This window comes from Fusarium oxysporum, chromosome 8 (genome assembly GCF_000149955.1).
Source record: "Fusarium oxysporum f. sp. lycopersici 4287 chromosome 8, whole genome shotgun sequence".
NCBI classification, from domain to species: Eukaryota; Fungi; Ascomycota; class Sordariomycetes; order Hypocreales; family Nectriaceae; genus Fusarium; species Fusarium oxysporum.
This window is the reverse complement of record NC_030993.1, coordinates 526,593-550,532: the sequence shown is the minus strand read 5'-3', so window position 1 is coordinate 550,532 and position 23,940 is coordinate 526,593. Positions and strand designations below refer to the sequence as shown.

At 47.3% G+C, this 23,940-nt stretch overlaps 10 protein-coding genes across 11 annotated transcripts; 6 read left to right on the top strand and 4 right to left on the bottom strand.

The window, feature by feature from the left end:
• Positions 1-1,769, top strand: FOXG_02836 (uncharacterized protein; the record flags this gene model as incomplete). The annotated part of the gene is made up of 4 exons (XM_018380301.1): positions 1-458; positions 515-749; positions 800-851; positions 901-1,769. 4 exons carry the CDS (start codon positions 1-3, stop codon positions 1,767-1,769), a joined length of 1,614 nt encoding a protein of 537 aa, XP_018236538.1.
• A 1,204-nt stretch (positions 1,770-2,973) lies between these two features.
• Positions 2,974-4,655, top strand: FOXG_02835 (uncharacterized protein; the record flags this gene model as incomplete). Its single annotated transcript, XM_018380300.1, has 2 exons — positions 2,974-4,422; positions 4,473-4,655. The coding sequence occupies 2 exons, from the start codon at positions 2,974-2,976 to the stop codon at positions 4,554-4,556; spliced, it is 1,533 nt and encodes a 510-aa protein (XP_018236537.1). The 3' UTR covers positions 4,557-4,655.
• Positions 4,656-7,070: 2,415 nt separating this feature from the next.
• On the bottom strand, positions 7,071-7,319 carry FOXG_18414 (uncharacterized protein; the record flags this gene model as incomplete). The annotated part of the gene is made up of 1 exon (XM_018398489.1): positions 7,071-7,319. One exon carries the CDS (start codon positions 7,317-7,319, stop codon positions 7,071-7,073), a length of 249 nt encoding a protein of 82 aa, XP_018236536.1.
• Positions 7,320-8,189: 870 nt separating this feature from the next.
• Positions 8,190-9,023, top strand: FOXG_02834 (uncharacterized protein; the record flags this gene model as incomplete). Its single annotated transcript, XM_018380299.1, has 1 exon — positions 8,190-9,023. The coding sequence occupies one exon, from the start codon at positions 8,190-8,192 to the stop codon at positions 9,021-9,023; it is 834 nt and encodes a 277-aa protein (XP_018236535.1).
• Positions 9,024-9,205: 182 nt separating this feature from the next.
• FOXG_02833 (uncharacterized protein) lies at positions 9,206-9,883 on the bottom strand (the record flags this gene model as incomplete). The annotated part of the gene is made up of 1 exon (XM_018380298.1): positions 9,206-9,883. One exon carries the CDS (start codon positions 9,881-9,883, stop codon positions 9,206-9,208), a length of 678 nt encoding a protein of 225 aa, XP_018236534.1.
• An 815-nt stretch (positions 9,884-10,698) lies between these two features.
• FOXG_02832 (uncharacterized protein) lies at positions 10,699-11,922 on the top strand (the record flags this gene model as incomplete). The annotated part of the gene is made up of 1 exon (XM_018380297.1): positions 10,699-11,922. The coding sequence occupies one exon, from the start codon at positions 10,699-10,701 to the stop codon at positions 11,920-11,922; it is 1,224 nt and encodes a 407-aa protein (XP_018236533.1).
• Positions 11,923-12,105: 183 nt separating this feature from the next.
• FOXG_02831 (uncharacterized protein) lies at positions 12,106-15,939 on the bottom strand. Its single transcript, XM_018380296.1, has 7 exons — positions 15,690-15,939; positions 14,268-15,640; positions 13,793-14,217; positions 13,541-13,664; positions 12,927-13,475; positions 12,503-12,874; positions 12,106-12,447 (listed from the first exon to the last, which is right to left on the bottom strand). Exons 2-7 carry the CDS (start codon positions 15,540-15,542, stop codon positions 12,181-12,183), a joined length of 3,012 nt encoding a protein of 1,003 aa, XP_018236532.1. The 5' UTR covers positions 15,543-15,640; positions 15,690-15,939; the 3' UTR covers positions 12,106-12,180.
• A 1,139-nt stretch (positions 15,940-17,078) lies between these two features.
• On the top strand, positions 17,079-19,176 carry FOXG_02830 (uncharacterized protein; the record flags this gene model as incomplete). Its single annotated transcript, XM_018380295.1, has 2 exons — positions 17,079-17,172; positions 17,279-19,176. The coding sequence occupies 2 exons, from the start codon at positions 17,079-17,081 to the stop codon at positions 19,069-19,071; spliced, it is 1,887 nt and encodes a 628-aa protein (XP_018236531.1). The 3' UTR covers positions 19,072-19,176.
• A 1,163-nt stretch (positions 19,177-20,339) lies between these two features.
• Positions 20,340-21,367, top strand: FOXG_02829 (uncharacterized protein). The gene is made up of 2 exons (XM_018380294.1): positions 20,340-21,002; positions 21,056-21,367. Exon 1 carries the CDS (start codon positions 20,542-20,544, stop codon positions 20,989-20,991), a length of 450 nt encoding a protein of 149 aa, XP_018236530.1. The 5' UTR covers positions 20,340-20,541; the 3' UTR covers positions 20,992-21,002; positions 21,056-21,367.
• On the bottom strand, positions 21,239-23,728 carry FOXG_02828 (uncharacterized protein). 2 transcript variants are annotated; one of them, XM_018380292.1, is made up of 5 exons: positions 23,612-23,728; positions 23,353-23,545; positions 23,166-23,269; positions 22,377-23,097; positions 21,239-22,324 (listed from the first exon to the last, which is right to left on the bottom strand). In XM_018380292.1, the coding sequence occupies exons 2-5, from the start codon at positions 23,392-23,394 to the stop codon at positions 21,323-21,325; spliced, it is 1,869 nt and encodes a 622-aa protein (XP_018236528.1). In that variant the 5' UTR covers positions 23,395-23,545; positions 23,612-23,728; the 3' UTR covers positions 21,239-21,322. The 2 variants fall into 2 exon arrangements, with proteins under 2 accessions (XP_018236528.1, XP_018236529.1); XM_018380293.1 differs by lacking the exons at positions 23,353-23,545; positions 23,612-23,728 and having other exon boundaries at positions 23,166-23,350.
• Between the last annotated feature and the right edge of the window lie 212 nt (positions 23,729-23,940).

The window sequence follows — 23,940 nt, the reverse complement described above, 5'->3', positions numbered from 1 at the left end:
ATGGCTGATGGCGTGCTGACACCAGCTCAGTCTGTCCTAGGAGCTATTCAAGGAATAAAGGTCGCCAATCCTAACCTGGGAACCTCTGCCATCGTCGGCATCTCGTGTGGCATACTTGTTGCACTTTTCCTCATCCAGCCATTTGGCACATCAAAGATCGGTACTATGTTTGCACCGGTTGTCGCCATCTGGTTGCTGTTCAACCTATGCGCTGGTATTTATAACCTCGCTGTTCACGATTACACTGTCCTCAAGGCATTCAGTCCACACTTTGCTTTCTCATACCTTGTGCGCAACGGACACGAGGGCTGGAAATCCTTAGGCGGTCTGCTCTTAGCTTTTACAGGCGTCGAGGCCTTATTCGCGGACCTGGGAGCATTCAGTAAACGTGCAGTGCAACTATCGTGGATATGCTTGGCTTATCCTTGCCTGCTCATCGCATACATAGGACAGGCCGCGTATATATCTCACGACGAGACGAAACAAGCTTTCACTAACCCCTTCTTTAATACAGTGCCTCCAGGAACTCTGTATTTTATAATAGTGATAGAGAAACTCGCAGCCATGGCAAATCTCAAGCCATGATAACTTCACCCTTTCAGCTTCTTACTCAGATCATGAGGCTCTCATACTTTCCTCATATCAAAGTTATTCATACTAGTCAGACTTTCCACGAGCAGGTCTACATGCCAATGGCAAATTGGCTGCTTATGATTGGTACGGTTATTATTACAGCAGTATACAACAATGTACGTATTCAATGACTTTATGGTATGGGTAACTACTTACAACTCTATAGACCACCTCCCTAGGCAACGCATATGGTGTCTGCGTTATCACTGTCACTTTTAGTAAGTTGATACTCCAGCAGCGTTACAAATTCCAGCTAAGTTCACGTAGTTACGACGTGCATGGTTTCCCTTGTCGCAATCCTCGTTTGGAGACTTCCGGCATACATAGTTGTGCCTCTCTGGCTGGTCTTTGCCAGTCTAGATGCAGCCTTTTTATCGTCAGTCTATGAAAAGGTTCCAGACGGCGCATGGTTCACCCTTCTTCTAGCTTTCATCCTCTCCTGTCTCTTTACCCTGTGGCGTTTCGGAAAAGAGTGCCAGTGGGAAGCAGAATCTCAAGATCAACTTTCACCCCAGGCGCTCTTGTTTCCTACCACTGCCACGAAAGGCCCTGTGGCTTTAACGTCAACATTTGGTGGAACACCTATCTCTACTGTTCCAGGCCTGGGGATATTCTTTGACAAGTCTGGCATCACCAATACCCTTCCTCCTTCTTTCTTCCAATTCGTCATCAAGTTCGCCGCGCGACCTGCAGTCGTTGTTCTCTTCAACATGCGCCCCCTTCCGGTACCTACAGTCCCATTGACCGATCGATATATTATCAGACGCGTCTCTGAGATCGATTCGTGTTATGCCATTACACTGCGCCATGGCTACACAGACAACATTTTATATCCGGGTCTCGCTCAAGATGTTGTTCAACAAATTGCGATTTCAATCGCAAGGGGTCGACGCAACGATATGACAGCTGCCGAGCTAGACATGATGCAATCTTCACGGAACTCTCCAACTGTGTACATTCTTGGTAAAGAGACGATTAAAATTGGTTGGCCAAGTGTCCTATCCCCCAAGGCTTATCTCCGATCCTGGCTGCTGTGGACTTTTCTTTGGCTTCGAGAAAACTCTCGAACTAAGCTTGCTGATCTTGATATTGACGCTGACAAAGTAGTCGAGGTTGGGTTCATCAAAGAACTGTAGAAGCTTACTGATACAAGGATACACCCTAACCATCTTACAGATCATCTGTAGTAGGCTACTGCAAGTGTGGATGTATTTTTCTTCGATTAACTCCTGTATTTAGCTGGTCCTGATGATACTTAGTATAAGGGCTTATAGTACTTCAAGAAGAGCTATTAGGAGTAGGTTTATTAGTTAGGAAGAATGACTATAGTGGAGTCTTATTATAACGACTATCTGTTAGCTAGGCTGCAGAGAAACAACTCTTACATAGTAATGACAGGTTTTGAAGGAATTCTTTTCCGAATTCAGCCCATCCCTTTATTCGTGCCCTGCCTCCACGAGATGGGTCACATATGTGCCTAAGATACCCATATAAATTATGGGTTATTGGGTTATAAATAACACTCCCCTTCAATCACGAAATAAATTCAATGAAGTCGTTTCAATCACCCATTTATCGTCAGGCCCGTTGCGGTTCTATAGCATGAATGTATGCCTAATAGAACTATGAGTGCACGAATGTATATCAATGTAAACAATAATGATGGCCTGTCGGCGAAGATGCCAAAATAAAGATCGTCTTGGTTGAGGTTGGCCGACTGCGGAGAAATACCCCAGATTTCTCCATCAGTCCAAGCCCACGTTCTATCGGGCCGTTTATATCAGACCACGGTAGACCGGGGATACTTCATCGCGGCATTGAAGGAACCTCGGAACATGCCCTGTTGGAGAAATAGTCTCGGCTTGGCTCTTTTAGATGACCAACCCGACAAAGATGATAGAGAACCATTCTTCCGGTCCGCCAATGGACGAAATTTTCGACAACAGTACCGAAATATTAGCATAGCAAAGTACGCGACATGACGAAGATCCATAGGTGAACCTCGCCAGAACTAGCAGTTTTAAACACATCTGCGACTTCATCTACCGGTCAACGGTTTTCTCCCCCGCATTTTCTCCCAGAAAAATTCCCTCGACTGTCCCAAATTAGCGGTTCTTCAACCGGTCCATTGAAGGTGGAGTCAAGCCCATGTCATGACGTTTAGTCTGGGGATGGGCCAGGATAGTGCTTAAAGTTGAAGAATCAAGCCAGTTCTTAGCGCACAATCTTAACGAAGTTACCCCATTCAGCAACTCTAACCACCCGCCCCCCGAGAAGTAAATGCCATGATTTATCACCAGTTGCTAATCGGCAGTCTATAAAGACAACACTTTCCTCACAATGGACCTCAATGCTTCAGCAGCGTTGAACTACACCATGCCCAACATGTTCTCCCAACTTGTCGGCGCTTTCGCCTTCTTCACCGCGCTCCCCTTCGTGCAAGCTGCACCAAGCCATGACAAGCAATGCTCGACTTCGCGCACTGAGCACAAGCGCAGATTGTTTGTGCTCACGGATATCAGCAATGAGCCTGATGATCAGATGAGTCTTGTTCGGCTGTTGACTTACGCCAATGAAATTGACATTCAGGGCATTTCTGTGACGACTTCGACGTGGATGCCTGACAAGATTGACTATGAGTCTGTCGTTGGCGTTTTGGATGGTTATAAGAAGGTTGTGAATAACCTCAACGCTAATGTGCCATCTCACGCGCCTTATCCTTCATACAAGTACCTTCTTGACAGAGTTCATAAAGGTCATCCTGTTTATGGACGGAAATCACTCAATATGAGCTTGAGCGACGGTGCGAAAGCGCTTGTCAAGGCTGCTGATAAGGCGAGCGTCGATGATCCTCTTACAGTTTCTGTCTGGGGAGGATCTGCGATTCTGGCTGAGGCCCTTCAGCATGTTTCTCGCACTCGAAGCGAAGACGCTGTTGACGCTTTCGTCGAAAAGCTTCGCGTTTTAGCTATCTCCGATCAAGACGACACCGGTGTCTGGATCCGTCTCCGTTACCCTCAACTCTTTTATGTCGTCTCTCTGCACGGATTCAGCGAATACACTGTCGCGGCATGGAACGGTATCTCAGGTGAAGAGTACCGTAACTTTGATCACGGCGGCCCAGACTCCAGCATTGTCTCAAATGACTGGCTCGAGAAGAATATCCGACTTGGTCCTCTGGGATCCCACTATCTTAACTGGTCTTTCATCATGGAGGGTGATACACCGGCTTTCTTGCCTCTTGTGCAGAATGGCCTGGGTGACGTGAACCATCCCGAGTGGGGTAGCTGGGGCGGTCGTTATACCCTCCTCGACCACACGAATCAGTCGCGCGTCTACGCAGATACAAGTGACTACGTCGTTGGCGCCAACGGAAAGGCATTCACCAGCAAGTTTGCAACTATCTGGCGCTGGCGTCAGGATTATCAGTTCGACTTTGCTGCTCGTATGAAGTGGACTGTCAACTCCAAGTACTCCGAGAACAACCATCAGCCCGTTGCCATCGTCAATGGCTCTTGTGGCACTGCCCCATTGAAGCTCAAGTACAAGCCTGGCAGCAACATTGTTCTGGATGCATCAAACAGTTGGGATCCCGATGGTGATGAGCTCAAGTACGATTGGTTCCACTACCGCGAGCCTGGTGGTGCATACGGACGAGGCTTGGAAGGCTTTGACCCTTTGCTCAAGATGAAGCCAATCTTGACGCCCAAGAGCCCGAATGTAAATATCACAAGTATCAAGGATGATGGCAGCGTGGTGAAGCTGGAGACTGCCAAGAGTCTGAATGATGTAAGTCGACTCTTTAACAACCATACGAGTGGATACTGACTTGCTTTTAGACAATGCATATTATTCTTGCTCTCCGTGATGCGACAGAAAAGCCTCTTGCTACATACAGGAGAATCATTCTTGAAGCCATATAGTCTAGATAACTATGCTGAGTATCATATACTAGTATATATCAGTATTCCATTACATGTTACATTTTCCCGCAACGAATATGATTTACAGCTATTTCCCGGCTCTTGTTACACTCAGCTGCTATTATCTTCATATGTTCCCCTTTTTGGAGACTATCTATCGAGAAATTCCATTGGGAGCAGCCACACACGGATCGTTGCGTATATGCGAGAAATCCAAAGGTAAACCTTCCAAGCCAATCCTCCATTATCAGGCCACTCCGGTTAGAATGATAATCTCCACAACTTCAGACAGAGCCATTTGACTGAGAAAGGACAAGGTTGCCGAAGAAAACCCTGATCCAGGGATTCCCTAATAAACTGAGTACAACCCATGCAGTTTCCAATGATTTTAAACCTCTTGTCTCTTGTCTCTTGTCATCTGCTATTGATGAAGAGAGTCTGCGCTAATGGTGGCGGAATGATCAAATAGAAAATCCAGCTGGCTTCCAGGGCGAAAGTTATGGTAGCAGCTTTACCAACCGCATTGAGATTTGACCATCCTAGACGTGCTTCGATAACGGTACGTATAATCGTACTACAGCGCTGTTACGGGCACGAATTATTTCACTTACCTCCTAAGTTATAGCTATTAGCATTATATTATTATCTTTTTAAGGAATATAAATAGAAAGGGTATTAAAGCATATAGCTTATTACTTACTATTCCTAGACTCTGCTTCACTGCTGGTGTTGGTGACAACCCTGACTTCAATTTGATTGCCTACGCGGATTGTAAGCGATTTGCTCGAAGAATCTATTGATTGTATTATTAACGTTTCAATAGCAATTACTAGTGTTATCATCATCTCATGAGTAGACCAATTCAAGATTGCCGCCACCAAGGACAAATTCACAAACGGAGGTACGACTTTTTATCCAGCCCTGCACTCTCACCACTTTACTGATAGGATATAAAGCCAAATTCAATATTTCCACCAATCCCACAGCTATCAAGTTCGGCGAGGTTTACACTCCCCCTCCCACTTGGTATGATGGTACGATCTCAACCGCAACACTCCCTTGCAATTCCTTCAAGTTCATCAACAAAACTAGTAGCGAGGCTTCTGCAGTTCTCTTCAGGACCGTCATTAGCCAGGGCATGCCTTTCTACATAAGCTCCTCATCCGTTGATCCATGGACTAAGGAGCTCATGAGCCCCAGTTCTGTCGCTGCCCTCTTGTTCCAGAACTACGCCGAGGCCGGAACTATGGTATCAGCCATCAAAAGCGACCTCTCTATGTTTGGCTCATCTTCCCAGAGTAGCCTTTAATTGAGGTGGGACGGAGCTTACTTTGTTAAAAATAACTAAAGAACCCGGCACAGGTCTATCCACTACCTAGGAAAAGCCTGTGATAGATCCCATCTTGAAGCGGTAAGCTGTTTCAGACTCAGCCAGCCACCAAATTTGTTATCGGTAGGAAGATTATGTAGATAGCCCGATCCGGGTCCAGTGTCTTCACACATATGTTGAATTCACAGGCTTCAACCCGACGTGGCTGTCTTGGCGCTCCGACGAAGAGCCCTAAGGCATAACTGCATTGGAGCAGGATCCGAACTCAACTTTAGAGAGTTTTATCGTCGACCACCTCCCAGTAGTTGACCTAGGAGCGCCTTCACTGCCTAACCCAATCGTCATCCTTTAAAGACGCCCAGGAAACAAGGAACGCGGGTTCGTCGAGGCATACGCTCCTAATCTTTAATCTTTCGGCATTGATGAAGAAGCATTCTTAACTTTTATTTATGCAACTAACAAGGCTGTCTAAGCGTCTAAGTGGCTCTATGTCATCTAGGATGCTGGCATGGGGACTGTGTTTGTTCCTAATCATATTGCGCTGGGTGCTTCTGCCGCATTATAAATCGTTATGTTCATTGTGGGTAAGACGGAGATACGGTTTAAGTGAGTTGATGATTGTTTCCTCTGCAGTTTGTGTTGCCTCGCTGATCGCTCGCCGGATTTAGGACCAATTTATTCATAGATCTCGCCAAAGCTAGCTTCTTCTAGCCACGAGGCCTATACTGTCTTATCATGTCTTACAAGCCTGTGGCCATAGGTGCAAAGGTAAAAGTAGATCCAGCGGCGGCTATGTTGAACCACGAACCTTCCACTGGATCGGGGATTGCATCAAAGGCCAAGCGAAAATTGAGTAACCCCCGAGCCGGTGTGTCTCATGGCTAAAAGTCTTCCGGACTCTGTCGCTACGTTGGTGTATCTAACCACCCCGAGTGCTATGCCAGACATGGCCACGAAGAGAAAGGTCTTTGCTAGGCTGAATGACTAGTTTGATAGCGAGCTCAGGCACGCTATGTAAGTCAAATGTGTCTGGGTTTACTTATTACTTACATATTTCTGGGCTGCTGAAAGCAAAGGGGATATGCTTTCGTCCACTCCTCAAAAGCCTTTCTCGAACCGTTACCTGGACCCAAATCATCCGGCCTCCAACGACGGTGTTCTCGGACTCTTATCAGAAGGGGAGCTCACGCCAGACCTTGAGAAACAGAGGGAAAGTATGCGCTCTGTCTTGCTACAAAGCTGATTACCACGCCAACCGGAAATCCTACAAAGTTGATGAAAATGGCCCCCATGTCGGGCCGCTGAAAGAATGGAACCATGAGGAAGATTTTGTGACAGTACAGCCAGGGGCCGGTGTCGTCATCGGCAGCACGATGCATGATTTGGTACAACATGCTGCATGTGGCCCAGTAGATCATGCTCAAATGAGCCATGGCGAGGTCCTCTGGTGAGGGGTTGGAGACTTGAGATGCGTTGGTCGATATTAGTCGTTCTGCAAAGCTGATGCTAGCTTCACCGGACGAAGTGGACCAATGGCGTAGTTGTACGTCGCATAAACAGCATCTTGCCTGCAATTGTTCACGTAGAGAACGATGTTCCGGTGTCTGATTGGCAAGACTAAGATCTTCCAAGATACCAGGAATTTCTAGAAGGATATCCACTAATTCATTCTCTAGACTCTTGCTTATTCTAGACCACAGAATCAACTTCCACTCTAGAGAATTAAACAGAGACTATATGCAATTATAGATCTCGGGGTATATCTATTCATCTTAGCTTTTAAAGCTCAAGTAATCGATTAATATTTCTTGCCAGATAAAGGCGGCCATCGGCAAATAGTTGGTAGCTAGGTCATACCATAGAGGCACAGTCAACGGTCATCAGATACCTAAAGCAGCTATCAAAGTCAATAACCGTAGGACATTAAGAAAATCAGGGTAGAAGATACCTCAAACACAGCTAAAAGAGCTAAAATCATAAGCTTAGGATCTATTACTATTCCCTGTTCCAGGATATACAGTAATAATTAAGCTAGAGTATATAAGGTCTAGGATTATATATACTATGCCTCTATAATAATAAACTTCTGCCCTTTTTACTAACTAATTAAAGTGGTAATATCAGAATTCATTCTTTTAACTGGCGGTGGATGTGATCCGCGCATGAACAATCTCAGGTCCCTCTCTATAGCGCGCCATCACCGAGTCCCGGTCTGTTTCATCAAAAAGCCAATTGTTTCAGCCATTTTGAGAAGCATTCCGCCAGGTTGCACAAGTCTGGAGCTTGCTTTGGGAACGTCGGATATGATTGATATCGATGGACCTGAACTTCATCTTTGTGAGGGTTTGCGCCCCCTGCTGCGCCGTATGCAGCATGTCCACATCGATATGAGCTCTCTGTGTGATGCAATGTTTGGCAGCTGGGACTCGGATGACTGCTTCCATCCCATTGTTCTGCCAAATCTTCAGAGTCTTCATGTTCCTTGCGTTGGCATGCAGAACAAGACATCATACCCAGAAATACACCGGCAGGATCAGGGGTCACTCTGGAAATCGATCATCACGGCTCTACAGCTAGTAATTGAGCTACCAGATACCGCTGATGCATATATCACCTTCTTGGGATCCGTGGCGCCGTTGAGCTCCTACAAGCTGGACATTTACACGACACTGTTGCGCTATCAGATAGGAAAAGGGCAGACTACGACTTGGGCATTTCCCACTACCAAATACGTAGTTAAGGGGCAGCTACAAGGTCGTAGTTGGAAGTTGCCGCTCGTCTACATACGTTTGAACCACGAGACGTACATGACGGGGAAAAAATGGATTTACACGTTAGCTGCCAGACGGCCGTGGAGAATACTGAACACAGACGCGAGGCTGCCTGCACCTTGGAGTAGCAGTGCAGAATGGATGCCAGACGAGAAGCTCAAGATCCGGGCCTGGGGGAAGTGGGCGAAGGGGAATCTAGGTGAAGTGCCTATGCTGCTGAAGAATGAGGAACTCGCGGGGATAAGGCTTATAGATGCGGAGGAGCGTGAGGGCTGTGAAGAGGTTTGTTTGGTGAAGACGCCGGCTGGGTTTGTCAGACCAAGCCGCTGGCATCGAGGCCAGCTTTTCAGGGCAAGTGGAGAATAAATCATTGTGTATTGACAATTTTCGTAATGTAACTTTGCTAGCTTACAGAAGCTTCAGGGCCAAAATGAAAAGATATGGGATTTGTACCAAGAACTGTCTATGAAACTAACTAGGAATTATAACGGAAATCAAGAAATAATATCTAACTAACTAATGTACCTGAAGCTTTCATCTGGGATGCTTTAGTTGCTGAGAACAGGGGATTGTCCATCCCACTCGCTGCTTTCAGTTGCATCAATAAGCCATTTCCCAACACTCCCCCTAGTAATCTTGGGCATCCAAGCACAACCCTTTCCATCTTCAGGCCAGACCTTGACAGGCTGGGCTTCACCCTCGGCAAGCATAACAGGCCGAGAAAGAACAAATGTCAAACCACTCTCGCGCACCAGACGGTCAACCTCGTTATGATCCTTAAGTCCAATACCCATGCTTCCGTGGCTAAAGATCATCTTGCCGGGGAGATTCATAGAGCGCCACGATGAGCCAGCGCCTTGAGCTGAGTTCACAACAATCTTGGGGTGGATGTTGGCCTGGGAAATAGCAGCGAGGAGAGCGCGCATGCTCACAGCCATGAAGTCAGGTGTAGTATCAGGATGCAGAGCTGCGAAAGGCGACTCTGTGACTCTGACCTGCGCAAGAGCTGAGATGACTACTTGAGGAGGTTGAGGAGTTGTAAGAGCCTTGACGATGTCGGACTCTGAAGTTGGTGTACCCTGAACGAGAATGAGGTTGGAGTGAGTGGGGAGTTTGGCGGAGTTTATGTTGCGGACAAGGGCCGTGGCTGTGTGGCCGCGGGATAGAGCCTCTTGAACGGCCAGAGAGCCGTTGCGGCCTGTTCCGCCAATGAAGAGGAAGTGCATTGTGAAGGGGTTTTTGGTGGAGAAGCGGTAGTTGGTGTTGAGTGGGGTAGATCTGCGTAGATCAGCAGATGCCAAGCGAGAATAGTTGTAAGGAGTTGATGGAAGTTATGAGACTGAAGGCAGGGCCCAAGGTATTCGGGATGTTTGTAGAAGATGTTTGTGTGCGAATGGATTGATGAGGAGAATATCGTTCAGAGTTCTGTGTCCTTAGTCTTTATAGTACATCCCCCTTCCATTCCTCCCTCCCCACCCGGCCGAGTAATTCGGTCCCGACGTTTCGGCCGGGCGGTTGATGTGGCTATGCGAAAAACCGCGCCGCAGCTTAGAAATCAGCACTAACGAGTCCGAGCATTAGAACGGGCGCATGAATAAGCGAGCTAGCCTATCAAAAACAACCCAGAGAGTGTGTTAGAGGCTGTGCTGACCGTAAGCCGGCCGAGAAGGAATGGATATCGGCCGGATGGATCGACTCGGCCGGTAGAAGAGGGGTTTTGGTCAAGATGATTGGTTGAGACGGATGTGAGCGGCACGATTGTGTGAGAATGAAGGGCTTTTTGGTAAAAGACCGACGCCGAGGAAATTACCGCAGGACGAGGATGGCTTAATCTGAGGATGGTGAGAGGATTGGGGAGGAGGGCGGTTGAGGGGGTTGTGTATATATAGGAGGCCATGGGCGAGGTGGTGATGCATCCGAAACTCATCAATCCTACCAACCTTCACATCCCACTTATACCCACTCTCAGAACACCAAAATAACACTACGCTATATACATCTTCAACTCTAAGTCTACCTTCTTCCCTTATTCAAGATCAACATGTCATCCCCACAAGTCGCCATCATCGGAGCAGGCCTCTCAGGTCTCGCCCTAGCCCTCGCCCTGCACCAACAAGGCATACAGTCCATCGCCTACGAACAACAAAGCGCGCCCCTCGACATCGGCGGCGCAATCATGTTATCCCCCAACTCCCTCCGCGCCCTAGACAAGCTCGGCGTCTTTGAACGCATGCTCCCCAAGTCTTACAAATTCCAAGACTTATACTTTTACTCCCAAGACGATAAACTAGTTGATGTTTTTGAGTTCGGCAATCAAGAGAGATATGGATACTCTGGTATTCGTGTTTATCGCTTTGAGCTCATTAATGTTCTCCTTGATCTTGTCCGTGAGGCGGGTATCAAGGTTGAGTATGGGAGAAAATTTGAGAGTATTGTTAGTGAGACGGAGGATAGCGTTACGTGGCGCTTTGTGGATGGGAGTGAAGAGACTGCTAGTCTTCTTGTTGGTGCAGATGGTATTCACTCTCGTGTGAGGAAATATCTTCATCCAGCCTTGGAACCAAAGTTCACCAACATGATCGGTGTCACAGCTGCTGTTCCAGCGAGGCAGCTCAAGTTGGAGAACAATGATTACAAGCTTCCAGCTACTTTCATGCATGACAAGCGCGGCGCTTTCGTTATTGCACCGCAGTTGGCTGATGGTTCGGAGGTTCTTATTGGAAAGCAGAAGACTTTCGTTGGTGAAGATCCAGGCCGTGATGCTTGGAAGGCTATGAACTCTGATAAGACGTGGTGTGTTGATTTTCTCCGCGAAGGCAACGAGGACTTCCCCGCCATCGTCGCAAACTCTACCTCAGAAATCTCGCCTGACAGAGTCAACCTCTGGCCGTTTTATCTTCTCCCCAAGCTTGAGACCTGGGCTTCCAGCGCCAAGCACGGCCGCGTTGCCATTCTCGGTGACGCAGCACATGCCATCCCTCCCACCGCTGGCCAAGGCGTGAACCAGGCTTTCGAGGATGTATACACCTTCGCTGGTGTTCTTGGGCAATTGAAGGAGAAGAAAAGCGAGGGTCTTAGTGATGCTCTCGGAAGGTGGCAGAAGGGAAGACAGGAGCGTGTTGATAAGATCATTGAGTTGAATAATGAGATTAATAAGAGGAGGATGCCTAAGCAGGCTGATGTTGAAACTAAGCCGTTTGATATCGATTGGCTTTACTCGGTTGATTTGGATGAGATGGTGAGACAGTTTGTTGGTACTGATTAAGAGAGGTGACTTGGACGGAAGATGCGAGGATTGGGGCATATCATTAGGTTAAAAAATAATAACAAGATTCGGTTTTGAATGCAGAAGCCTTTTCTCCTTTTCATTTACTATAATATCAGCGAGGCCGCGCTCATACCAAATTAAACATTTAGCTGATGTGAATACTAAAATCAAGGTCATTTACTTGCTTTTGCGTTTCTCGAGCTGGCAAAATAGCTACCCCAGAAACAGTTCCCCAACACCGGATTGGGTACCTCATTATCGACCCTCGCCTCTTGAAATAGTGATAGGGCCAGCCGCTTCGACGATATTTGCATATCGAGGCCACCATTTCATCGTCACCCATATTCCGACGCACTCATCACTGAACTCTGAACTCCCGTCCAGACATCCCTGTGACCCTGTCCTACTACATCCAAGATGGTTGAATTCGAAGACTTCGTAATCTGCTGGATCTTTCTGTCGTGGTTGATCGTACGAACCAGAAGGGGACAGGGAGTATACCCGGCCAGCACTTGTATGGAACTAACGCTTCGTTAGAATTTGAATCCAAAGCTGAAATCTGTCGTGCCATGCTTACCACTACATCGCTCTCGTCTTTCCAAAGCTGTAAGTCCATGCGGGTTATCCATTCCTCGCTCCCAAGACTAAAAGACGACTTGACGCCATCAGCGGATCCTGCAGTCCTGGATATCTGGACAGTGCCAAAGTCTAAGACGAAACCGGAGAGCTTTCCAGAGTTGGGGCAAAAGACAGCATGAATCCGCGAGACTGTGCATAAGTTACCTTCATCGTCCTCAACCTGCCAAGTCAGTTTGTATGGTGCGCGGCTGTTTGGCCAGATGCACATCATGCTGTTCAAGGTCAGAGAAGTCCGTGGGAAGTGCTCCGACGGTTTTGTGAGGACGTAGGTGTAATCGCATTCGCGATTGAAAATCCAGACTAGGCGCATCTTTTAGACTGTTAGAATCGAGTCTGATCTTCTTCTTGACTGGCGTCCTTACCAGGTGCTCGTAGGGATTCTCCACAAAAGAGTACGAGAGCATCTCTTGTTTGTCGCCAAGGACAACCTCCATGTTTTTTTGTCCAAGCCCTGTTTTGGTGATCTTGATCCCTGTGATCCTGCCTGCGTTCTCTCTCGAATTGTTGCCTGGCAAAGATTCTTGCTGCTGCCAGAAGGTGAAGCTACATATCCTTTCGCCTTGCTTTAGTGAAAGGTAGCCGACTTCACAATACCACTGGCCAATGTAAACAGGATGAGCTGAATCCCAGAACTCGAAGCAGAGTCCGGCAACATGATCAAGCCCCCTTGTTCGTCCTGGCAGACCTCTTGACACACCTATGCGTCGTATTCCAGCTAGCATGACTGAGGTAAAGCAGCCCTCGGAGCGCCTAAGAGAACCAGGTGCCTTTTCCAATCCATCTTTACTCATTGGGAAACTATGTGAATTGCTGTTTTCCATATTGGTACCTGTGAAGGGTATTTGGGAGAGGTTAGCAGCTAAATGAGTAACGTACTGTACGCCCAGTGATTGAAGTGCTCCTGAACGCAGCTAAAATGGTTGTTGACTGATCAGTCATGTGCATACGAGAATCTCCACCCAAAAGTGTTGCGTACCTGAGCTCTGGCAAGTATTGCGGAAATGGGCACCCCTGAAGGCGGGATGATTGTTTGCCATGATTGCGCGACTTGGTCACCCAAGGATAGACACGTACGTCGAAATTCCAAAGTCCGGTCATAGCTAGTCCTTAGCTATGATTTGCGCCAGTTATGTTAGTTTTCGTCCATAGTGAATTGTTAAAGATTGTTAGAGACTATACCTTAATCGCACGGATGTTCTCAGTCTTTGAGGAGGCATCCGGTTCGGACTCCAGTGAAACGATTCTCTCGCCCCCTGGTCCGTCTATAAAAAAGGATTGCTCTATACAAGTAGAGCGATCGCTTGTGGTATTTATGACTGTCCTCGTACCGTAACTCCTTGTACGACCACCTACATAGGAAAATGCAAAACCTCTGAAGGAGCCGTGCTCGTCATCGTGTAAAGCGGTGATTCGGCTGAGACGTGAAATAAGGGTTCCTCCAGGCCCCCCAAAGTCCATATTCAAGAGATATAACGGGTCGATGGTTTGCTGATGGTTGGGTGTAGAGGGATGAATGACTCCATGCACGGAAGTGTCTGGTTCGGTAGGATGCCACAGCCCAGACATAGAACCTGCTGTTTTCGTTGCCGCAACTTGCATGTTTGCGATTTGAATTGCTTCTTCAAGGACCTGAAATGAGACAGATTTGCATGCCTGAATGTCTTGTTAATCGATTACTGGATTGGAGAGAGGCTAAAACTTACATCGAAACCGATTATTGCTCCACACAACTGGGAATCAATTTTCGGCTCCAAAGTTGCTACCCCAACACCGTCAGGAGGATCAGTAACAATACCAATGTTTTTCCAAACGATGGCATCAGTCCCGTTGTCGATGCGAAAACTAAGACCAACTATACCGCTTGCAGAGGCAGCGACCCGCATCCCGGTCAAGCGATGGTTTGGACCGAAAGATACATGAATTTCTGTCTGACGCACAATATAGCCAACACTAGTAATCTCTTTGAAGCCGTTCATTTCACTCTGTTCGGAGAGTCTTAAGCCAGATATGTAATATATACCGTCAAACAGTATGCGTGACAGGGATATCCTCGAGCCGATGTCCGGGTTTTGGGGCAGGAAAATGATGCATTGAAAACCAAATAGTCGTGCGCCTATGTCGCTGGGAGAATAATCATGAGCATCTTCTATAATCGGGGTCTGTATAAATTGTCCAGGCTCGTAACGTTGTGAAACCACATCCTGCTCAACGCTTTGGCGGTCTTGAAGACACAGGTTCTGGTCAAGAAGTGATATCAAAGAGCGAGCCACAACATCGAGGCAGAGCCAAATTCGACGGCGGTTGCGCATGTGACCATTTCCCGTCTCGCCGCGTAAGCTACCCTTCAAGTCAAAGTAAAGTGTGCGCCAGTTGACCTTGGAGTTAGATGGCAAGCAAAGCTTGTTCTCGGAGGGGAAGAACCCCATCTCTCTGTCGACCGAAAAGCGGCTTTTCCAGAAGTCCTGCGAGAGATGGTCAGGATTGGTCAGCTTCGACACGAACTTTGAGGAAAGTCGCAAGTTGCAAAGGTCTGATGATTCCATCATGGTGATAACCAAATGCACAATTTCAGGTGAAAGCCTTGCGAATATATCGTCAGAAGACTGAAAGTCAGGTGTGGTGTGAGGCAGTTCGAAAACATCTTTAATTGCCTGGGTTGCAGAACCAAGAGTGAGCGTGCTAGGATCGGCTAGGAGAAAGTTCCAGGACTCAGGCAGAATCAAAGGTGACTTCCAGAACTTCAGGGCACCACCAAAGTCATGGTTCGGGCAAGGAACTTTGAAGCGGTCATACGGGAGACAGTAGAGAAGCCGGAATAGAAGTTCTGCGATACGTTGCGGATCAGCCTGGTTTTCTTTCGACAAGGAAACCTTTCGGAGTAACAGCTGCCAGCAGGCTTCGTGAAAAGCAAATGTCCATGTCCCAGTCGGTGGCGAATAGTTCAAGTAATGCAATGTCAATTCATGTTCTGGGCTCATATATGATGTATCATGGTCGCTGCTAGCCAAAAGAGCACTTGCATCGAGATAGCCAACACCGGTGAGGGTCACTCTTGACAGTCCTCCATGAGACGTGACTGTGATCAAATAAGCGTCTGGAACGATCGCATTAAAACTTGTACTAACCTGCACGGATTTAATGCTTCCAGTCTAGCCGCTTAGGAGGGTCACCTGGTAGCGAAGATGGGCATGGCACAAGGATGACTCCACAGAGAACACAGAACTGGTGCATGATTAGCTCGAAGTGGAAATCTCCACCACCTCGTTCTGGCGGCCGTATAGGTTATAGTTTCTGTCGATACCGAGTCACAGCATGCGATGAAGCCGGCTAGTCATGGGAAAAGAATGAAAACAAATGCTGGAAGTTGTCGGTAGGTAGTCAGTGAATGTGAAGTTGACTAGCTGCCTGCAGAAAGTTGTGGGTTAGGGGTACTAATGCCTGAGGCATAAGACGGAGTACCAGATCTTCATGGTTGAATGCAAGAGCTCGGAGCACGATAGCGACAGCAGATGGGCCTCGGCTGCAACCCAGCTCAGCCATTACATGGAGCAAAACACCAATGTGTCTAGGAGGCTTTTTGGAGCTGTGGCCATGGGAACCAAGGTGCAATTTTATAAATGGGAGTTCCGACACAATCGGTCATCTCTGCGACCAATTCACCCTGCGCGACTGGACCTGGGCGATGCTGGGGATCGTCAAACACTCGAGACCATGTTGACCATGTTAGGACTCAGGGATGGAACCTGGCACAACTTAGCACTTGAGCGTTTTCTTGAGCCATATAATCAAGGAGGAAATCTTGCCGTCATCTTACGTTGTATACATCCTTCTCTCGGCTATAAGTGGCTGTCTCGAGGATGTCTAGATAGCCACAATTGCATAATTTATACCATGGACACAGTGCAATAACGAGACTAGTTAAAAAGAAAAAAAATTCAATCTAACGGATCTGAGTATTAGTAACATTTCAACCAAGACGCACAGATATCGTCAGTTAATAAAAGCTTCCTTCAGCCAAGACCTACTTTACAGGGTCTTCTCAGTCCAGTGACCCTGGGACAGGTGGGCAAGGCCCACAGAGATCCACAATCCATGTTGTACGTGCTGTAGAAGTGCCTCTTGACGCTAAATTGTCGGCCGGGCTTGTTCTATGCTCCTGTATTACATTTTGTAGTTTATAGCCTAAGGTAGGATGTTCTATGCTTCAAAAGCATCAAGCGCTAACTTGATCTTGTATTTGCTCTTTGCAGTTTGGAAAATGTTTAGGCTTATCTGTCTCTCGCTTAAATTTAAGATTGCTTGCTTTATGCCCGCTAGCTCCGAACTATTGAACAAACTATTGATTCTCATTAAATAAAATAAAATAAAAACATGAGCTGATAATTACGGGCGAAGGTATACCACAGAGATGCGTTTTGTTTTCGACTTCGATTTTCTTCTTCCCTTTTCATCTGCTTATAGGCTGGCGCATACCTCTCCCCCTCGGTCTTTACAGGTGTCGCTCGTTAAACACCATGCATTCCAAGGCAATCTCCTTCCCGGTTTTGAGCTTGTTGGTGGCGCAGTCGGTCGTCGCAAGCCCGTGTAAACCGTTATCCTTCAGCCCCAGTAAGTTCGAGCCAATCTTAAGTTTGGCTGAACTACTCAAGTAGTGCCAAGCCACTGGGAATAACTTCATTGTCGGGTGAAATCTTGTCTTACTAATTGTGATTAGGCTCAAGTGCCTTGACTACTGCTTTAGAGTCTATAATAACTATCTCTGCACCGTCTTCTACAGGCTCTGAAACAATTGTCCTGGAGACAACCTCGATCGAGAGCGAGGCTGTTACTACCGCGGAGACAAATGTCGCAGGCACTGGTACAACCACTGCGATTACAATCGATACAGCCATTTCTAGCACAAAGTTGCCTACAGAGTCTGAAACCTCTCCAAGTGTGATCGAAACAAGTACTCTCGCCACTCAGACTACGACTGTAGCTAAGGGTAGTACTTCTGGGGCTGATGATCGGACCACCACGACGATTGCTGTCTCCACAGCTGCTGAAAGTGCTACCACCACCGAGACAACTAAGGCTGAGACAATCACTGGAACTGAAACTGCTATCGACACCACCGCAACTACCGCAAAGACAACAACCGAAACTGAAACTACAACTAGTGCAGTTGGTGCAACTACTACCTCAGCTAAAACATCAACTCTATCTACACACAGCACAACAGTTACCTTCGAGGAGAGCAGGGCATCAACATCCGAGGATGTCACAACAACAGCCAAAGATAGCACTACATCTGTCTCTATGGGCAGCACAACGGCCGAGGGAAGCTCTACGACTAGTGACAGTGCCAACTCATCTTCTGAGCCCATTACAACATCAGCAACAGATGATGGTGCTACATTAGTTGAAAGTAGCACTGTAACATCTGGTGACGGCACCAATACCATTTCAACTTCGTCCGTAGCCATTACTACCACGACTTCATCGGAATACAGCACTACAACGACCAATGCCAGTACAACAACAGAAACTGATGGGGCTGCACTCTCTACCACGGCTTCATCCGAGGACATCAGTACAACGGCCAAGGATAGCACAACCGCCATGACTACTTCATCAGAAGTTGTTACTGAAACATCTGGACTCAGCGCAACAACTTCTGGTGAAAGCACTACTACTGTCATAACTTCATCAGAAGACAGCAGTACCACTATCGTAGCTTCACAAGGAGAGAGTACTGTGGCAACTGATGGAACAACTACTACCGCAGCTGCTGCTGAGTACAGCACTACGACTTCTGCAGAAAGTATTACAACAGCTAAAGACAGCACAACAGTCGCTGAACAGAGCACTACAACAACTGATGAGCTTGCTACCACGGCCGCTGAGAGCACCACTACCGCAGCGGCCACCACCACCGGCTGCATTCCAAATACTGTTCTTGCAAGCCCTACACCTTTATTCACCTCAGGAGACGTTCACATTGATGAATACGACACCGTGCAACTTCCTTTCCAAGTTGGTATTTACGGCTCCCTCTCAAATACAGTCTATGTCGGTGTGACCGGAATGTTATCAATCCTCGAAGCACCAAAGTTTGAGTACTCCGGCAGCTACTATCTTCCCTTCCCTTACTTCCCGCCGGTGTCCATCTTCCCATACTGGGGTGACCAGTTCACCTCTACCGAAACTTGTGGCTCAGGCATTGCGTACGCTGTCCACGAGACTTCTAGGGGGCAGACGTTCACTGTTGAGTACAACACTATCGCTGTAGGAGGCAGTGGTGTGGACCTTGATCACTTCACGGTTAGTCTGTACAAGGATCATCCGGGGTTGGTGAGATTTGTGTACTATCACACTGAAAATAATGGACAAGGTGCGACTGTCGGTATTCAAGCGGGTAACTCATATTCGCAGTACTCTTATGACATGAGATCTATACTGGATAATTCATACGTTGAGATTGATACAAGTAGTGGAGATGCTCTCACCACTAGTGGTCAGCTGTGATGGGAGTTTAGGGGGTTTGCGTATATATAGAGAGGCGGCATTAATGGAAGAATCTGTTCTTAGTACAAAGTAGTTTAATCTATCTTATAGATCTCAAGATATGGCAACGATGAATATCACAACATATCTGAGATGCGCTATTCTTTTTTGTGATTTAGCATTAGGTACCATGCTATATCTCTCGAAGATTTCTCGCGTATATCAATTAAGCTCAGTTAATCAAAAAAATCCGCAGGTAGGAAAAGCCACCTCGATACTACAAAATATCATTTGCCTCGCATCAACAAAACTGCCTTCCTGCTTCGTGATACAACTGTCGAACTTCAACATAGCATGAGGGTCATCTGATCTGAAGATATCGGCATTACTCAGTACAGTAGCGGCCGACTACAAGGTATCATAGATATAAGCCCTGTCTCTCAATCTGCAGGATCATCAGTATTATTTAGCCCGAGGGCCCGTTCTGTCTCGCTAGTTAACCAATTGACAGCCATCGCCACTGCGAACCCTGTCACTCAGCGAGAACTGTTGTGCGTTTCCGAATCGACCCTTTTCCGTATTTGGTATGGCAGGTTGTATTACGATGTGGATCGTGCGCGTAGATAGAGATGCGTACCAAGCTTGTTTTTAGTTGTATACCATTTAAGCATCATTCAACGTTAATTCATACCTCTGAAAGCAGTTTTGTCTATAGATTTATAAGTACTGTTATGTTCATTGCTAATCACGCCTCGAGCATTATGTTATCTGAATTGACCCATGAGTTGCCCTGGGAGTATTTAACTTCATGTCCCGAACTTATTTGCCGCTGATGATCAAATCGCCCCCGTAGCTGATATCCAGACAGCCCAATTGTGTCAGATGCGAATACTACCTTCTCAATTGATTCAAACAAAGGTCTTGGTCAGCAGAAGAACTTCTGTAGTTTTCGTTTAGTCCCCATTCTCTTCCCGCCGAAGGATTCCTTGGCAACATAAATCCCATCAGCCTAGAATCAACCCGCCACTGAAAACCATCGTGAATAACCTCACATTCGGCCCCCAACTTAGTCTCGATCAGTCGATACTTATCAAATACGACGCTGAGCATCTCCAATACCATGGTAACAACAACTGCAGAGCGAATGCTGTGGTAACAGCGAATGCAGAAGCGGGTTGACGTTGCTTCACCTTCCATTTTGGGTCTAGACGCTAGGCAAAAGGAGCACGAAGAGCAAAAGTGCCAGACTTATCACTGGACCGACTTCCGAAAATGTTTGAAGAGCTTATTTTGGGTACATCTTTCTAGGATCTTTTGATCGGGCTATCGCGGTGACTGTGGAGGTTGGAATATCGTGTTGTTGATCGTGAAGATTGAAGTATAAAGGAGCAACACTCCCGTCATTAGATATCAGTTCCTCTCAGCAGTCAGACTCAAACAAATAAACCAAACGAATAAAGAAAATCTTCGAATAACTCACCAACCGCCAAAATGAAGTTCCTCCCTCTCGCAGTCGCCCTCTTCGCAACTCTCACCGTCGCCGCGCCCTCCTCCCCAAGCGACATCCAAGCCCGCTCATGTGTCTGCAAGAAAGTCGGCGACGACTGGATCTGCACCGGCACCAAGTGCTACGACAAAGTGAAGCGCGACCTCGTCCCTCGCCAGTGCTCATGCCACAAGATCGGCGACGAGTGGCTCTGCGGCGGCCCCAAGTGTCCCCGCGACCTTCCCGAGGAGAACAAGCTTGCGAAGAGACAGTGTTCGTGCCACAAGGTTGGCGACGAGTGGTTGTGCGGTGGTCCCAAGTGCCCGAGAAGTTTGCCCGCTGAGGAGAGTGGACTAGAGAAGAGGCAGTGTTCTTGTAAGAAGGTTGCTGGGGAGTGGATTTGCAGTGGACGAAAGTGTCCTCGGGACTTGTCGCACCTTATGGGTGAGGAGTAAATCCTTGTCGAGTAAGTGGTCTGTTCTCTGGATGAGTATTGCTCTGAATCTGACACATTCCTAGACCCATTCATTATCGCCAAGCGGGAAGCATCCGGTCGATCATCAGTTAAATCCACCTATGCGAGATTGGTGTCTTGGCAGGAACTGGTTGAGAGGGTAATCACGGCTAGCACCGTATGAATTTATATGACTTACAAACCAAACCCTATTCACTTATGTTCGTATTAGTAGTAAAGTGAAAGACGTCCCCTAGCTCGTGAGACGAGCATCCCAATTACCAGTTCAGAATTGAGTAGCCATTTCAATCGTGTATTCTTTATTTATGTTTCTATGTATGAATGATATCGAGATCATGCTCTCTCTCGCCCCGTTTGACCTTCCAAGCCGCACTATGACTTAATCGCACAAGCTCCATGACAAATTCACTGATTTCCTGAATATGCTCAATCTCTTCCATCGGAAGTCTGTCAGACGGGACCTTGCGCGTGATTTTGCTTATCGACGATAAGATATGCAAATCATTATCTGCCGAAGAACCAAGCGGGTGGATGAGAATGTTCATGAAGAGTGGCATCGCAGCCATAGGTGCATAGTGCGAGACTATCCACAATGAATCTTCTTTCCAGAGGTCCACTATCGTGTCCAATATTCGAAAAATGGAACGGCTTGCTTCGATGGAGAGATCAGCGCTGGAGTGGACTACGCTGTGGAGATCATCTGGGAGATTCTCCTCCAAGTCGCCGCATTTTCGAACCAGTGTATGGATGTTGATAATGGTAAACAGGTAATCGAGCTGCAGGTTTATGAGATAAGTCCGATCTTGCAGATTCATAGCAGCAGGTAGTGAGAACGATAGGTCTGATAGGATCGATAAACGTGGTCGATATCGCGGATCAACTGATAAGCGCCATTCCTCAAGCTCATCATCAAGCTGCCGAACGTGCGCAAGAAGTTCGCCTTCCGTGTACTTGAACGCCCGTGGAGAACATAGAATGTTGCTTGCGTTTTCCTTGATTCTCGCAAGGTTTGTATCTCGTGGATGACTGTACCATAGCGTCTGATCTTCAGCATCACTTATATCACAGTGATCCGAAGTGAGTAGTGGCGGCTTGTCTGTTCGTAGAGACATATCCTTGTCATAACAATAGCAGATCCAGAATAATCTCCGGAGGTGAAGTCTTGTTTGGTCGTCGAATGTTGGAATGTGCTGGGGAAAGATTGCTGGTCGTGATAGAGGGAAATGGCCGCCGAGATCGCATACCATGCGACATGCGCTTGCGAAGCTAACAGCTGCTTCGCGACATTGTCCTCTGGTCTTTCGACTTGCCCACTGAATTTTGTAAGCTTCGATCTCGATCCTTAGAAAGGTTGAGTCAACTCACCAGAAGCAGAGTTCCCTGCAAGCTGTCCAAGCTAGTAATGCCACTCACAACACCCAACAGCCGTGAAGCCTCATTAACACAATCCCCCGGCTCAAAAGAAAACCCCAACTGTTGAGCATCAATCGTCCTAACAATAAGAGCAATCATAGCCCAAAGACAAGCCTCAGCAGGCGCCCTCCTCCCCAAATCAACAACACCCTCATCAAACGCCCTACCCAGCGTCCCCTCAAAGAGGCCTCTCTCCAAAAACGGAAAGATAACAGCTGTTTTGGACTTGAAAAATAACTCAACGACATGCGCGCAGATGGCCCTCGGCGGCAGAACCCTCGGTGTTTCAGAAAATGAAACAGAGCCAAGTGGCGGCGCAGGATTACCGAAAATGTCAAAGTTTTCAAGAAATACACGCTCCCCTGCACCGTCTGAAATCCACTGCCAGCCGCGATTTGAGAGAATGCCAATTCCTTTGAAATACCAATTTGTGCCGATGTGGCAGCGACATAATTTGTAAACTGGTTTGGAGCGTGTTGTAGGCGATACTCCAATCGGACTTATCACCGGCTGACGAGTGATTGGAGAAGAAGCGAAGCGAAGACTTGTTGGTTCAGACCATGGTGAGGGGCCTCCAACGGACATGTTTGTGCTATTCGTCAACGCTGTTTGAAGCGCCTCCTCGAGTGTTTCCACGCGGCGTGACAGTTCCTGGACGACATCGGAAGTAGTTCTGAAAAGGTCAGTCTGAAGCACCCAATGGAACGGTTCAGCCTTGGCAATCAAGCTTAATGAGCTTACCTTTTGTTTGGGTCCTTCTGGATCACTCTATCAAAGGTGCATGTGAGCCCCTGGCTGTCGCACCAGTCACATGGATCACCTTGAGTTTTGATCAGGCATTGAATCTATAGCAAGGGTTATTATAATTGCTGATGCCAAATGATGTCACACTGGAGGAAGGGAGGGAAACAAAACATGTTTTTATTACCTTTCGCTTATAGCATGTGTCGCAGGCTCGTCGGGGAGGCATTGCGAGGGGGACACAGAACCTTGGAATGTAATCGGAGAGACGGAAGTGAGACGTGGGAGAGGTTGACGGAGAGGCGGGTTTCCGTGGGGCAGAAAATGTAATGTGTTGGTGCTAGACCTAGTGTGAGCGGTATAGTTGGCACGTGGATCTGCTGAATTAGAGTGTTAGCGAGACAGGGATCAAGATCAAATCATTAATGATTGTCTCGCGCATTTACCGCTGAGGCCTGAGAGGGGAACCTTTCCTCCGCGTCTCTTTCAATTGAGAATGCAAAAGTAGTTGAAAAGGACAGAATAAGCTTGGAGTGTCCAAACGAGTCGACGTTTCATCTTGATCCCAAATCTCGATCTGTCAAAACAGGCCTCCCAAGCTACAGGGTAGCATAAAGTGCTGTAACCTAACGTAAACCTTGGACCTGGGTACGATCGGATCAGCACTTGAATTCCTTAACGTAATGCTAAACAACAAGCGAGATTCTGATATTGCGGGGGGGATCTGATAATTACAACACATACCCGTCACTAAATAAGCTTGATTGGGCGGTAT

Coding starts and splice junctions, on each gene's coding strand:
- FOXG_02828 (XM_018380292.1), bottom strand. CDS start 23,394: ATGCCTCCCCGACGAGCCTGCGACACATGCTATAAGCGAAAG. Junction 23,270..23,352: donor ACACATGCTATAAGCGAAAG/GTAATAAAAACA, acceptor CCCTTGCTATAG/ATTCAATGCCTGATCAAAAC. Junction 23,098..23,165: donor CAGAAGGACCCAAACAAAAG/GTAAGCTCATTA, acceptor TGACCTTTTCAG/AACTACTTCCGATGTCGTCC.
- FOXG_02829 (XM_018380294.1), top strand. CDS start 20,542: ATGAAGTTCCTCCCTCTCGCAGTCGCCCTCTTCGCAACTCTCACCGTC.
- FOXG_02831 (XM_018380296.1), bottom strand. CDS start 15,542: ATGAGCCCAGAACATGAATTGACATTGCATTACTTGAACTATTCGCCA. Junction 13,665..13,792: donor GAGAGAATCGTTTCACTGGA/GTCCGAACCGGA, acceptor GCTAAGGACTAG/CTATGACCGGACTTTGGAAT. Junction 12,448..12,502: donor AAGACGAGAGCGATGTAGTG/GTAAGCATGGCA, acceptor ACGAAGCGTTAG/TTCCATACAAGTGCTGGCCG.